This window comes from Macadamia integrifolia, chromosome 8, assembly GCF_013358625.1.
Source record: "Macadamia integrifolia cultivar HAES 741 chromosome 8, SCU_Mint_v3, whole genome shotgun sequence".
Taxonomy (NCBI): Eukaryota; Viridiplantae; Streptophyta; class Magnoliopsida; order Proteales; family Proteaceae; genus Macadamia; species Macadamia integrifolia.
The window spans coordinates 10264396-10280047 of NC_056564.1; the positions used below are offsets into that span (position 1 = coordinate 10264396).

Consider the following 15652-nt stretch of genomic DNA (forward strand, 5'->3'; position numbering starts at 1 on the left):
CATAGCAGGAGATACATCATACCAGAAGAGGCGATGCAAGGGAGGGTTGCGGGATGGTGGGATATGGGCTCAGAACATCAGAACTCAGAAGTGTCTGTGAGGCTCACATCATACAAGTTGGGAACCGATGATAGGTGGAAAATCAATGAACAATTCAAATTAACTTTATGCTACATCTATGACTACAATTAATAATGGTAAAATAGTTTTTTTTATTTCTAAAAATAAACACCTCACTCACACTATTAACTGAGATAAATTTATTTATAACAACCAAAACGTGAAGAAGATAAATATAAATATGAGGGGAGGTGGATGTAAATTTCCTAAGATTTTATTCATGATCAACAACTCATGATAGGAACAATACACAACTCCTGAATCCGTGGATCGGGATTAGGCAATGGACTCTTCATTTACGTGCAAGGTGGAAGGTCGGTCCTTAGGACTCCTTGCCTCCCAAAAAAATAAAAATAAGGGTAAAAAATCTTACCAAAACAACTCACCATGTCCTACTAATTAGGGGTGTCTACTGGTCAGGTTGGTTCGGTTTTGGTCAGGCTTAATCGGGCTTGAAGATTTTCAAAGGCTGCACCGTGTCTGCCCATTTAACTAATCGAGCTTAGTTATTGAAGACATGGTATGTTTTATATGCAGTCGGTCGGCCTCAGGTTATAATCGGGCTACCTTAATCGGGCTTTAGTCGGGCCTTAATCGGGCTGCGGATATGTTTAATGTTAAACGGACTTTAATCGATTTTTAAATATGCCCTCTTTACAATGTGCTCTAATATTCCAGCCCACTCATGCAAGCCCCAAAAAATGACAATAAATCAATAAATGATATCAAATATAACCATTATTTAAAATGTGAACATGTCTTTACTTTTTAATTTTTACTCTTTAATTTAGGGGGTTAAATAGGTATTTTACAATCATCAAATGGTCGGGCCAGGTCGGTGCACAATAGGTCAGTCTCGATTGGGTGTTATTCAGTCGATCTCGGTCGGGCGCTCAATGATCCAAGTAGTAAAATTGAGACCGACTATTTGTAAATGGGCCGGGCCCAAACCTGACACGTTTAATAAATGATCCGGGCCAAACCGATCTATAAACGGTCGATTTAATTAGGTTCGGGTTACAAATTGACACCCCTACTACTAACCACTATTGTCCAGGCCCTATGGAGACCAATTCCGCTCTCCCCCATATCTACAGTATTATTTAATTTTAATTTTTTTTTATTTTTGGTAGGAAGTATAATTTAAATTTCAAATCCCAATTTTCCTTTCTAAGTGCCCAATCTAATTTCAATCCTTTGTTACAAATCTCACAAAATTTAATTTTCATAATATTACCCAAAAAAAACAGAGGAGAGAATTTTTTAAAATAAAAAGGAGCCGTGGTACCCCACTACTTACCGCCGTCTTCTGGGTGGAGTTCTGGTGTGAAAATGCTGTCAGCCATGGAGGAATACGAGTAGCCATTGTCTCCAACTCCTTCCATTGATCGTTGAGGGGTGACAAGGGATTTGTTCTTATAGGACGGAGCATTGTGAAAGACGAAGTAGCAGAGAACATACAGACGAGCGAGCAGAGAGTAGCAATGGTCACTCTGAGGAAGAGAGTTCGAAGTTCGGATGCAAATCCCAAAGAAGCCCAGAATGAAAATACCCTAACCGCTGGCGCTCCAGAGCAGGTGGTCTCAGGGTACGAGCAGTCCAGAGATAAAAGGATTAAAGAGAACATGGAGAGAATGCAAAAGCTTGGTATCCTCGATCTCTCTCTCAAACTCAAGTCCGGCCTTTCCTCTCCCAAGCGCAATCCCAGAAACAGTTCCGAAAGAAAAATGCCTCAACCTTCTCCACTGCTCCCTTCTGCACCTTCGAGACGTTCTTCCAGGTATTCTCATCTTCCGTTGTTTCTGCAATAGTTAGGAACCGGTAGGCTCGTCTGTTCCTTCTTTTTCTTTCTTTATCTGTAAATGTGTTTTCCGTAACCCTGAATATTCTGTTTTGCTCAAGATAAATAGCAGGGTTCGGTTTTTTTTTTTTTTTTTTCTTCTGGTTTTAGGTTGCAGAATGCAGCTCCTGTTAGCTACTCAGAACTTCGTGTGCACAACAAAAAGGACAAATCGGGATCCTACGACATGGAGCCTTGTGTGGAAGAAGGGGAGAAGCCAGAGATTTATACGGAAGAACAAGAGAAGCTCTTGGGTACGTGTGAAACGCCTTGGACTCTTTTTGTGGATGGATTTGGGAAGGATGGTAAGCGTATATATGATCCGATAAAGGGGAAGACATGCCATCAATGCCGGTAACTGATTGTCATCTTCTTTAACTCTCTGATCCAAAATTATTTTTTTGTTGAATATTAATGTAAGATGAAGGACGTCATTCTCTTCAATTTTAGTAGAATAAAAGCCATTGGCGTCTAATTCTACATCCACCATTAAAACTGAATATGATTTCTTACCAGGTTAGTGGGATACTAATGTTTCTGAAAGGTAATTTTGTTCTGTTGTTTTACATTAATACATATGAATATAGAATTATCTGTGCAAATATTGGCATCTAAATTTTATATTTGCTGGTAAAACTGATGTTTTTTGAAGGTTTGTGCAGCGCTAATTTTTCTGCAGTGTATTTTTATTCTTTTACGTTTACTTGTGGAGCCTTAATGAGTTTGATTGACTCCTCTGCTTTATTTCATTCTCATGAACATCCTTTCTTCTTTCCCAGCACTCCGAAACACATATCTGTACTACTCTTGTGAGTTCATCCTTTTTAGGCTCATTTGAGTGTATCTCCCTTAAATGAGAAGCCGTTAGTGAGCCATCCAGTTGTTGGCATTTGAAAAGAAATTTATTTCTCTTAATCCACCATAAAATCCATCTAACTCTTGCAACCATCTCTTTATTTCATGTTACCAACCATATTTTAGCACCTAATCAGGTGATGTCTTTTCTCCATTTTCCTCCTGCATTCCATGCCAAAAATGTTGCGTCATATCTTTTATTTCTTGTTAACAACCTTGAAAGAGTTTTGACCTCTTTTTTTTGGGTGAGTAGATGTCTAATTGGTCTGTACTAATGTTTCTCATTTGGATCCTAGTATCATTTGTTCCTCTTCTGCAGATAGCATACTACTTCCTGAAGCAGCCCACTTCTCTTTAATGAATAATGATCTGCTATTGATGTAGTTTGGGAATATGCTGTATATATGTAAAGTCCCAAGATATATTAATGCACAGTTGATTGTCTTTTTGCCTCGAGCAAAGTGGAAAACACATGGAGCCTTTTTTACTCACTAGTCTCTCTTGATGACTGTAGGAACCTTAAAGTTGGGTGACTTCAAACAAAAAGTTCATAATCTTGGTGTGTGTCTTTGGAAAGGAATTGTAAACATTTTCCGGTCGTATTGTAGATCCACTGGGTTGAGTTCAAGCGCTCACATATGCTTTTGGGTTGATAATAGAAATGGACCTGCCCCTGAAATGAGAATAAGAGATGCCAATACATTTGGCAAAGAATAAGGAGGCTTTGATGGCAGACTTTGAATCTTGCTAATTGGGAGATTCCGAGATAACTGTAAATAGACTAGATAAGATTGTTAACTAGCACAGAGCTGATCAGAGGATTTGGAAACAAAACTGAACAAGACATCTCCAAGTACTATCCTTTTGTGTGTCCTTTCAGGGCTCTAACTATAGTCGGATGTGCATGCTAGACATATCTTTCTGATGCAAGTGTGATGAAGATGATATGAATCATTTATTGCTGCATTGCCTGTTTTAGAAGTGGATGCAGTTCGATTTCTTGACTAATTTGAAATTTCTTGGGTCTTGGGAAGAAAGTTGGACAACTTATTCAAGGAACAAAAGATTCTTCAATTTGGCTCCAATGGGATGATAATGTGCAAAACACAATTTTAGGAGTCTGGAGCAGGGATTTAGTATTTAATATTGGATACGGTATCAGTCTTGGCCAATACCGATCCGGATCAGCCCATATTTGATGGATTTGCTCTTGAGTTCATTTAAAAATATATTTTTTACCGTTTTACCCTTGGTCCATATCGATCCACCGATACGGAATCAGCCAGGAATCAGTGTTAGCAGGGGCCGATCTGATATGGATTCCTTAAACCATGGTCTGGAGAGTGATTCTGGAGAGGAACGGATGAATACGTCTTCTAGAATCATTACACTTATTTACTACTTTGAATTGGGTTATTGAAAATGTTTCTCTTTGCCATTTATGTTCTATTTTACCTGACTTTGTGGGAGTTTCCTTTTCAAGTTCTGGGTGAAATTATGTACTGAAAGCTCAACCTTTTTGAGTCTAGGGTTCACTCGGTGCCTTTTGTAGCCTTTTTTGTACCTCAGTTTAAAACCACCATGTGCCTAGGAAATGAGCTTCTTTATGCCAATAGCAGCTTTAGATGATATTCCTACTGCTGACCATCCAATCTGATAGGGGAATGCACATGCCAAATGCATATTCCCTTATGCTAGCGTGAGGAAGAGGACATGAATCATTTATTTGCTGCATTGCTCTGTATCAAGCGTTATGTTTCTTGCCTGGTTTGAACTTTAAAGCTTTATTGAGATCCCTGAGAAAGTTGGCTTACTTCATCAAGAAATAAATATGCTTCGGCTTGGCTTTGGTAGGGAATTGTGGAAGAATTTCCTTTTACTATATGTTTTCTGAGTTTGGAGATAAAGAGGACGAGTGTCTTTTCAAGAGCCATTACAGTACTGCAAATTGGATTGTCAAAATTTTGTCACTTTGATATTTAGGTCTTCTATTCAAGTTAACTTTGAGGGAGTGCCTTCGGCTTTCTGGTTCAATTTGGAGATTTATGAACTGAGAACCAATCCATTATGAGTTGGCATCTATGGGTTAATTTTGAGGGACTGTGTTGCTTTTGTTTTGCTTTGGAGGTTGACAGTTATCTCAACCTGTGATTTTTGTCATTTTACATTTATTCTCCTATATTTTTCTGGAAGGAAATATTATTAGCTAGCATAAAGGATTGAGGCATATCAAAGAGTTGACTTATCTGCCTCAGGTCTAGTTCCATGTCTATTGCACCTCCTGGATTGGGAAAAGACAGTTCTATTTCTGGAATGGGTGTATGTGCAAGACTGAAAGTGAATACCAGCTCATCACGAAGATCTTGTAGGGTTCTTGCATGGAACCCAGGTAGTGCCCACAGGGTTCCTACTTCCTACATGGTTACACCCTCCAGTTATAGTCTCCCATGCACAGGCCATGTGATTTACATCTCCAGGGATGCTTACTGGAACTTGTGATGGAATTTTCACTTTGACTGACACTATAGGCATTAGTCTCATGTCTCTTTTTTACAACATCATGGCAGTCCGTTGTCTCTATTTGCTGTGGGTGTTTTTAGACATATTGATTTGTTCCTTTGATCTAACTCTGTGTTTGGTATGCAAAGAATGTGCATTCTCATTCTTATAATGCAGAATACATTCTTAATTGAGAATGAGAACATTGTTTGGATATATGCTTGGCTAAAATGCATTCTTGATTATGGAGTATTCAAGCATTTCATAAAAAACCTCAGAGGCAAAATTTGTTGTTCAGAGTTAACGACCTGTTATATATTTTCCCTATGACTCAGTGACATGATCATCCCATACTTGCTGTGAAATCTCAACCCCAGAATTCAGGAAATAACTGCGAGTAGGTGAAGTTCCACAGAGGTAATTCTTTAGTTTGATGATTGTCGACTATTCCTTTATAGAATTTGAGAGCGTAGCTTAATGGGTTGTACTTGAAATCAGAGGTGGCTATGACCTCTACCGATCAGAGAGATAAGATTCCAGCATTTTCTTTGAAACGGGCCGGTTATGCGTAGTGAGAAGAGCCTGGGCTTTGGTAGCAACATCAAAGGAGATGGCTTTCCAAATCTTATCCGGGGATCGAGATTTGGCGGTCCATCTATGAATGTTGTGCTCCATCCAGAGATGGTTTATAGTAGCACAAAAAGCCAATTTACTAATAGTGTCACAAATGGTCGATCCAGAGAAGGTCATATCTACCCAAATACATTCTCTTTCAAAAGGAAGAATGGATCTTCTAGAAGGCCAGCATTTGGAGAGGACAGAATTCCAAACTTGGTAGGATAGGGGAAAAGAGAAGAAGAGATGTGGGATATCCTCTATGCCTGAGGGGCATAGGCAGTAGGAAGGATTAGCGGAGATGTGGCGGTGAATGAGGAAGGATTGGGTGGTAAGAAAACTGGACAGGCAACGCCAAACAGTGAAACTTTGGCGGGGGATATAACCTTTAAACCAGACCAGTTTATGCCAGGGAACCGTTGGGGAATGGGAACGGATAAAGGACCAAGCAGAGGTAGAAGAGAATATCCCATTGGAAGAGGGAAGCCAAATACAGTGGTCTTCTCTTCCCTTATGCCCAGGGGGAGAGGGGGGAGGGAAGGCCAAAGATCGAGCAGAGGAAGGGGCATGGTTTAAAGTATCTCCGATACCGATACGATACCCTCCGATACGTATCTTAAATTTAACCGATCGATACGATACACACCGATACGATACATGAAATTTTTAAAATCCTTTGGTATCGATATATATCCTACGATACATACCGATATGCACCAATACACTATCGATACGTACTAATACTCTATGGAAAATATAAAATCGAGGTGAAATATACGTTTCGGTATGTATCGATACGTATCGATGAGTATTTGTATGTATCAATCGATACATATCGATGAGTATCAGTACGTATCGGTGAGTGTATGTATTGGTGAGTATCAATACGTATCGGTGAATATCGGTATGTACCAATACAGTGCACTACGGTCCTATAATCGCCAATATGGGTATTTTTTCAGAAAACACGATTTTTTGAGGGTTTTTGTTCCAAAGTTGCGGCCAGCCATATTTCTCTCTAAGAAAAGTGGAAATCAAGGTTGGGAACAAGGATTTTACATTTATGGGACAACTATAAACCTTGAATTCTTAGTGCGATACCCTCAATTTAGTGTTTATGCATAATACATGTTATCAATAGCTTTTTTTAACAAATTTTTTATGCAAAAGTATTTAAAAAGGTGTTTCATATCTATTTATGTGCGTATCTTTAGCGTATCTTCGATACGATACGATACCCTCCGATACGTATCTTAATTTTGGTAGACCGATACGGCGACCGATACCGATACTTTAATCCTTGGGAGGGGGAGAGGTTGGAGGCAACCAGCCCCTGGGAGAAAGAATAAAGGAGACCATGGCCTTAGCATGAAGGCCGAAGTAGTATATGACTCTGGGGAAACCAAATGAGATAGAATGCCCCGAAGGATGTTAGGGGTCCTTCCACAGATAAGTAGATTGACCATTTCCGATAGAATTGGAAATGGCTATAAGAGCCATGGGCCTATTGCTCGAGGATTTTCCTCTAGATCCAAGAGGCATCAGAAATGGAAGGGGCTGTCTAGAGAGATTTATGCTTAAGTAAACCAGAGTGGATCCAATCAACCCAAATGCTTTTCTGTTTGGAGACAATCTTCCAAATGAGCTTGAGAACTCCCATTGAATTAGCATCTTTGATTCTCTTGATTCCTAACCCTCCTTCAGATTTAGGGAGGCAAACCTTCTTCCAACTGAGAGGCCTGGAATTTGGAAGAATCTGAGCCTTTCCAAAGGAAGGAGCAGAGAAGGCCCTCAAAAGCCTTGATGACAGAGGAAGGGAGGACGAAGGTACCAGACAAGTATAGATACAAGGATTGGAGGACCGATCTAATCAAGGTTAAGCGTTCAGCGAAAGACAGACGTGCGTGTTCCAAACCACAATGTTTAACTAAAATAGGAAACATATGACGTAAATATGAAAAGAAGGATGTCCCAAACGACAGTGCCATTGGTGGAGTTGAGAAAGAGTGCTGTCAGACTGGAGAGTATAAGCTACCATAGGAGGAGGCTCAATCGGTGGAGAGAATCCAAGTAGTAGAGCCCATCATGGACCTGACCATACCCAATTGTTGCACCTGTGACCAAATCCTGAAAATGGCAATGGGTAGAAAAAAAAAAAGTGAACGGAACAATTCAACTCCTTAGTTAAATGATAGATGGAAACAAGGTTAGCATATAATTTTAGGACATATAACACAGATGGAAGAGAGATTATAGAGGTACAGGATACGGAACCTTTACCTGAAATGAGGAACTAGGAACCGTCAACTACACATACCATATCCCGATTTGAACAAGGAATATAAGTATGGAAGACCTCAGAGCTACTTGTCATGTGATTGGTAGCACCCAAATCAAGTAACCATAAGGGAGAATGAGAGGAAGAAACAAGGAAACTACCTGTTTATTCAAGGTTGGACACAAGAGGAGCAGGAGAAGTGCCTAATTGTGTCATTAGTTGCTTGAGGGCAGCCATTTGATCCGGAGAGAACAGTGCAGTAGTGGAGGCACTATAAACAGACTTAGACAGATGGGCTTGGGGCCTTGTTTACTAGTTTTGCTATTACGCCTACCCTTGGGACGACCATGGAGCTTCCAACATGTTTCTCTGGTATGGCGAGGGTGACCACAATAATCACACTGAACAATTTCCCAAGGAGGGGTGGAACCTTTAGATGGGGTTTCAACAGTTGGAGTAGTCAATAGTGCAGATTGAACAAGAATTGTAGAGGGTAGCATAACAGAGCGACGATGATCCTCAGATAGAACCAAGTTATATGCCTGGAGAAGAGTCGAAAAAGTCTCGCGACCCAGGATCTGTACCCTAATCTGATCATATTCAGGATTAAGACCTATCAGAAAGTCATACACCAGTTCCATGTCACGCTCCTTCTAAAGTGTACCTGTATCAGTAGGATAGGCCATAGGGATTGGGTGATAAAAATCCAGCTATTGCCATATGCTACATAAGGTGTAATAATAAGCTGAGAGAGAGAGAGAGAGAGAGAGAGAGAGAGAGAGAGAGAGAGAGAGAGAGAGCCCTTTCTGAGTGGTGGAATGAACGGTACGACGAATCTCATAGACTTGAGCATAGCCCCCTAAGAATAGGTTTCCTTTATTGTATCCCAGAGATCCTTAGTAGAGTTAAACAGGACAAAGCTTTGGCTGATAGCAGGCTCCATAGAGTTGATCAGAAAGGACATAACAATGGCATCATTGGCTAACTAGGTCTTAGCGGGGATAGGAACAGTCGGTTGAGGAGTGTCTCCAGTGAGAAAACCAGAGAAGTTGTTCTCACGGATAGTAATGAGGCAAGCACGAGACCACCTGAGGTAGTTTTGACTATTAAGTTTGATGGGTCTAGGATGAAGAGTGGACTGATTGCTTGAACGATGGCCATCAGAGGCCTCAGATGAGGCAACAACCTTGGCATCATCAATTACTGTAGTCATGGCTCAGAGAGAGGAACACGTGGATTGCGCAGGTAGGCGTAGGCGCAGGTGCAGGCAGCAGGAGGTCTCAGGCAATAGAGGCAGCGATATGCAGCAAAAAGCACAGGCAACAGAGGCAGCAATGGGCAGCGGCAGGAAGAGAGATGACGATGAGGCGTGGGCAGGCGTAGGCTGCTACGTCACGACGGAGGCGAAAGCGTACGCGATGAGAAGGCGTTGTGGGTGAGGGGTTAAGTTTGTATGGAATGGGACTTAGTCTACCATGCTAGACTAGGAGACGAGGGCCCCCAAGGGTGGAGAAGAAAACCAAAAAAGAAAAAGAAAAAGATTTAGGTTTTTGGCTCTGATACTAAGTTGAGAATCAGAGATTAGGGAATGATTCAACTTGTTCAGTAATGACAAAGTTCTTAAGATTACAATAAATCAAATAAAGTTGGGTAATGCTGACTAAGCATCCCTATCTACAAGACTTACTATGGTAAATAGTAAATAATAAGACATAACCATGGAAAAAATAAAATGAACTACAGTCATCTCAACAGACTTCATTTAGGAGTGTTTTGGAATAACGTTCTTCAATTGAAATTTAGTGGGAATCAGGTTAGTGGTGTGGGAGAAAGCTTACCTGTTTTAAGATCTGTTTCTCCACCCCTTTTTATCGACGTGAGGTTAAAGACAACCTCTTGGTTGTTCTTTATACCTTTCTTATATTTGGTTTACCAATGTTACCTTCCCCTTGCTTCATAATCCCTCTTTGTCCTTATTTTATATTTTATTACAAATTGACCTTTTCTATTAATTACACAGTTGCCATCATTCTTGTACTTGGATCTTAATTGTTTGAGTGGGCCCACAAGCTGTTCAAAACGAGTTTTCGGAACCCCAAATCTTCATCATAATGACCTTATAAAATTCTTAAATTAACTCATAAAAGGACTCCTAATCACACCTACACACTCAATAAAGTAAATAAACTCAAACTCAAAATATAACTCTATCTAGCTGTTAAGTATTAACCTTGATAACCTTGCTTCCAGCCACAGGATGTGTTTGGAGGATCCTTAATAGAGTCAAACTTCAAAAAAAAAAAAAAAAAAAATCAAATCTGGACTGGGTTCATGTAATACCAATATTCCAGCCAGCTAGTATAATAAAATAATAACAAATAAAAAGACCCCATGATGAGCTGAAGATAAGGTTTTCCTGGAATTCTGGAAACCGCAAGCCACGTAAAAGTGAACTGGTCCCGTAATTACGCTGAACCAGGAATTGAAGCAAATTGGACCGAGGCCATGTTTTGAGACAGAAGTTGAACACAACCAGACGCAACGCAACCCAAAAATAAACCAAACTGCAGGAACTTGCTTCTTTTTCTCTTTTCTAGCTGAAAACTGCATCAACCAGCACTGTATTAAGTTCCTATATTCCAGCCAGATAATATAATAAAATAATGAAGCAAAGGACTCCGAAAGATTCCACGACTAGCTGAAAATTAGTTTTTCCTGGAATTATGGAAACTGCACTCCAGTACGCCACATAAAAGTGTTTAAACTGGTCCCATGATTAGGCTGAACCAGGAATTGAAGCAAATTGGACCGAGGCCAGGTTTTGAGCCAGAAGTTGACCCGATCCAACCCAAAAATAAACCAAACTGCTGGGATTGGTTTCTTTCTCTTCTTTCTAGCTGAATACTGCATCAAGCAGTCCTACACTAAGCCCCTTTTCGGTTCATTGCCTGGTCAGATTTAGAACTATGATTGTCCAATCTATACAAATAGTTGCCTCCAGTACTGGGATTTACCATATTAGGTTTATTAACAATTTTTGGGTCTTCTCTCCTTTTTTTTTCCTGATCTCTTTCCCTGTCCTTTGCATGTGATGTGTTGCTTACTTTTTCTGATGTAATCTTGTGGCCAAGCAGCTACTAACCTGATCAGGTAGCCACCTCGTGGGATATTTTGTATAACCCCTTTACTCCAATCCTTTACTAACTTCATGTTTTACTGTCATATATCATGACTTATTTGTCACATTTATGATAGTATAATTCCACAATCCACTATGTATTTTAAGATAATTTATATTGATTCGTTCGTTCCTATTATGCTAAGATATTGACTCAATTTCTTGCAGGCAGAAAACTCTTGGTCATCGTACACATTGCATCGAATGCAAGCTGGTACAAGGGCAGTTTTGTGGAGATTGCTTGTACATGAGGTATACCCATTGTAGCATTTTTGGTCCATTAACTCCATTGCCTCCATAATTCTCATGTCTTAAAGATTTTTATGTCCGCACTTCTAAAATCTTTTGATATCAATCTTTGTGAAGTTCCAATTACCTCACATTATTGATAGTTTACTCTCATTTTGTGATGCCCTTGTGTCAAAGTCAAGATAATACTGTTACTTGTTAGGTTTGCAGGAATTTTTTTTGCTCCGAAATTTAATAAAATAAGTGAGATTAATATTTTAAGTAACCCCAAGATGAAGAGGGGAAAGAATCTGGCAACCGTTCCCATGCTGTTAGTGACAGAAAATGACAAATAATGTGTTTGTCACTAATAGTCTGTGATAACACTTTAATCATGGTTTAAGAACTCTGCGACATCTTGCTATTATCTTGCTATTTGAAAATGGCGAGATGAGATGAGAGGCAATATATAAAATGTACAAGATCTTGGTCGAGATCTAGGTCTAAAATAGGGTAAATGGCAAGTTTTAGGGGTTACAAAGACCATATGGCGACTGAGACCAATCACCGAGTTAACTGGGAAAAAAATACAAGATCTCGGTGAGATCTTTCCTTTTTGGTTTAGCGATACTAGGGGCAAGATCGACATCTTAAACCTTGACTCTTATATTGGCTTAGATGACCTCGGTGGGAAATACTGTTTCAAATTCTTTTTGAATTGCCTCATTATTTGGCACAGGCAGGGGATGTTAACTTCTTCCTTCTCATTTCAGGACCTGCTTATACTTTCACAAGCATGTGATAAACATTTCTTGTGTGGTATGGGAATAAGGTAGAAAACCCTTACACTTGAGAGCAAGAAGAACCATGGTTTTACAAACTCGGATGGCTCCATTTGATAGATCAAGTTCCAGCTCAAAACAAGTAGGGGAAGTGTTGTAAAAGTGGGTTCAAATTTCAGAAAATAATTCAAAACTCTAAGCTCACTTTCTCACCACTTCCCTTTTTTGTTCCTGGATGATATCTGATTAGTGAGACAAATGTAAAATCCCCTATCACATGGACCCAACTGTGTCATCCAAGTATGTAAAGAGACAAGTTGTGACAGGTACCAAATGTAATGAGGATGCTTTATATCTAGTCTTTCCCCAAATTGTAAGGTATAAGTTCCAGCTTAAAACAAGTAGGGGAACCGTCTTAAAAGTTGGTCCAAATTTCAGGAAATAATTCAAAACTCTAAGCTCACTTTCTAACCACTTCCCTTTTTTGTTTCTGGCTGATATCTGCTTAGTGAGAAGTGTAAAATCCCCTATCACATGGACTCAACTGTGTCATCCAAGTGTGTAAAGAGAAGTTGTGAGAGGTTCCAAATGTAATTAGGATTCTGTACATTTAGTCTTTCCCCAATTTTTAAGGTATAAAGGGTCTACCACTTCAATAGCATCATACTCGAAAGGTTTCCCTGTTAAACAAAGCTTTAGCTATGATCTCTTAATGTCATCCCACACAAATGGTAATCTTAGTCTCATACAATCTTTTGGGTTTCTCTTTTTTGTGTTTTTACTCTACTATGAAGATATGGGGAGAATGTACTGGAAGCCAATCAGAATTCCAATTGGATTTGCCCTGTTTGTCGTGGGATTTGCAACTGTAGCTTATGCCGAGTGCGAAAAGGATGGGTTCCCACCGGGAATCTATATAGAAAAGTAAGCTTGTTTTACTCTTCTGTCAGCCTACTGCTATCTTTCACATATGTTTCAAATTGCCAATAGAGCCGTGGCCATTTGTGTGCTTCTTAGGTCTCAAACCTGGGCTACAAGTCAGTTGCACATTATCTCATCCAAACCCACCGCTCTCAAACAAACTTAGAAGAAGATCCAGGAGTGGAACACCCAGTTTCTGCTAAGAGGTCATTACCCTGTGAAGACTTGGAAGGACCGTCCCAGGAGAAGCCTTTTGACTGTGGTGATGGCAATCATGAATGTTCAAAGCCACAAGTTGAAGAATTTGGAGATGATGATGGGACTAAAGAGAAGAAAGTAGAAGTACAGAGTATGGATACTGAGCATGATGTTAGCAATAGTGCATCAGAAGGTGACTCAAAGCTTAGAATGAATCATGTCCTTGCTACTGAAGTATGCCAAGATGGTGTTGCTGGAAGATTGAGGCAGCACAGTAACAAGGATACTGACTACAATAGATGCACAAAGTCAGAGATTGGAAACAGCCAAAATGATAAGAAATCCAGAGTGGGGGAAGAGGAAGGGAATACAGATGATGAAGAGGTTATCAGTATTGCATCAGATAGTAGTGATCAGAAGCCACTTGCCTTTGCCAGCGATTCTATTCCAGGTAGTATTGCTGGAAGGTTGAGGCTAAGGCGTAACAGGTCCTGAAGATGGATGCTCTTTTTATATCAGCAAGGTGCTGATGTTCTAGTATTGGCTCTCAATTGCATATAGAAGCAAGCACCAAGTTTTGAACAGGTTCCATATTTTGGGCGAGGATGCATGTGAATTTTATTTCTGGTGGGACTGTCTTTTTGTCCTTCTACAGGTGCAATTAAGTCACCGAACACTTTACTGGCATTTTATTTGGCACTGAACCAATCCCCTATGTAGGTTTTCTGAGGTCCTAACATGTCCTGAAGGTGCATACTCTCTTGTTGGCTTAGTAGCTGTTAAGTATACATGCAAATACTGTTCAAGTCATGGAAGCAAGTGCACATAGGTTTTGCAATTTATGCTGGGATGACGAAATGATTTTATTTCTGATGGAGTTACATACTTCTAATGATCTTTTAGTCTTTCAAAACTTTTGAAAACACTTATTAAAGATGACATTTTGGATGATTCTTGTCATTCTGTTACATGGAATGTGTTGTGCATTTTAGGGAATCTTTGGCAATTAAGTTCCTATTAAATGTTTGATGATAACCTTCTTCTGTGGTAAAACTGCAAGAGATGGAAACCCTAAATGTTCCCCTAAGCTCCTACATACTTTTCAATCGTGTAATATACAGTTACTCTGTCCCATAAGATTCATTTCTTTTTAATCCCTCTAATATTTACTCCATATAGGAAAGATGCTTTTATATAAACCACCCCCCTCCCTTCCTCCCTCCCCTCCCCTCCCCTCCTTTTACCCTACAATACCCTTTGCCATAGTAAAACTACTGAATTTGAACTAAAAATAGCAAGGGAAAAGACTGGGCATGCCACTGGGGTGCCCAACCTGTGTCACTCTCTCTCCCTCCCAATTTGGAAATGACCCCCACACCCCTTGTATCCTCGCTTTCCCGTTTGTTCAGCCACAAGCACCTGGAGTGCTAGTGGCATTTCAACAGAAAAAATGACCAATGTTATTATTGATTCATTCCACTATCCAAAAATTCTAGCTTGATTCTTTTTGAAGGATTACCTTGGGAGAGTCACAGCCAGGGAAAGTGCTGCTATATATCGACTTGCAGTTAGGATCTATGGGAATCAGTTATGTTGATTGCGTCGATGAAAAGATTATGGGATTAGTCACAAATTTAACACAACAGAATCAGGTAATCAATTAGCCACTGATAATGACTGGTTTCAGGGAGGACTGCGCAGGTTTCTTTGGGCAAATTCTCCTGCGAACTGGGCAATACCCCCAGGCTTCCTTGCACCAATAGCTTACCAAATCAGACCACCTTTGTATTTGACATCATTGTTTGGATCATGAGCTATCAAGGCCTACTTAAGCCCTCATCCTACCAGTCCACTCATGGCCCTCGTCTACACTCTTCCATGTGTATGATAAGTCTTCAACCATCTTCCTTTTACTAAATTTCTCTGGTGACAATGCTTAACAATGAAATCCAAGAATTCTCCCAAGTCATCTTTAGAATAGCAGCCATTTGCAGAAAGGCCACAGAACTCTGCCCCTTAACAGCCTCACCCACCCCAAAGGGCCCGCCTCCCTTCTGACCTTTCACTACATGGATTAAGTTTTCAAGCAAAGACTTAAAAATGGTATCTACCACAACTTTTAGGCAAAAGTAGTTTTT

General features: G+C 40.0%; 1 protein-coding gene across 1 annotated transcript; it reads left to right on the plus strand.

The window, feature by feature from the left end:
• Positions 1–1410: 1410 nt before the first annotated feature.
• Positions 1411–14474, plus strand: LOC122087088 (cell division cycle-associated protein 7-like). Its single transcript, XM_042656076.1, has 5 exons — positions 1411–1900; positions 2072–2314; positions 11554–11637; positions 13190–13319; positions 13413–14474. The coding sequence occupies exons 1-5, from the start codon at positions 1605–1607 to the stop codon at positions 14007–14009; spliced, it is 1350 nt and encodes a 449-aa protein (XP_042512010.1). The 5' UTR covers positions 1411–1604; the 3' UTR covers positions 14010–14474.
• The last annotated feature ends 1178 nt before the right edge of the window (positions 14475–15652 follow it).

Excerpts from the sequence above, each read along its gene's own strand:
- LOC122087088 (XM_042656076.1), top strand. The coding sequence starts at position 1,605 with ATGGTCACTCTGAGGAAGAGAGTTCGAAGTTCGGATGCAAATCCCAAA. Across the intron at positions 11,638-13,189 it reads GGAGATTGCTTGTACATGAG|ATATGGGGAGAATGTACTGG; the intron begins GTATACCCATTG and ends TCTACTATGAAG. Across the intron at positions 13,320-13,412 it reads CCGGGAATCTATATAGAAAA|GTCTCAAACCTGGGCTACAA; the intron begins GTAAGCTTGTTT and ends TGTGCTTCTTAG.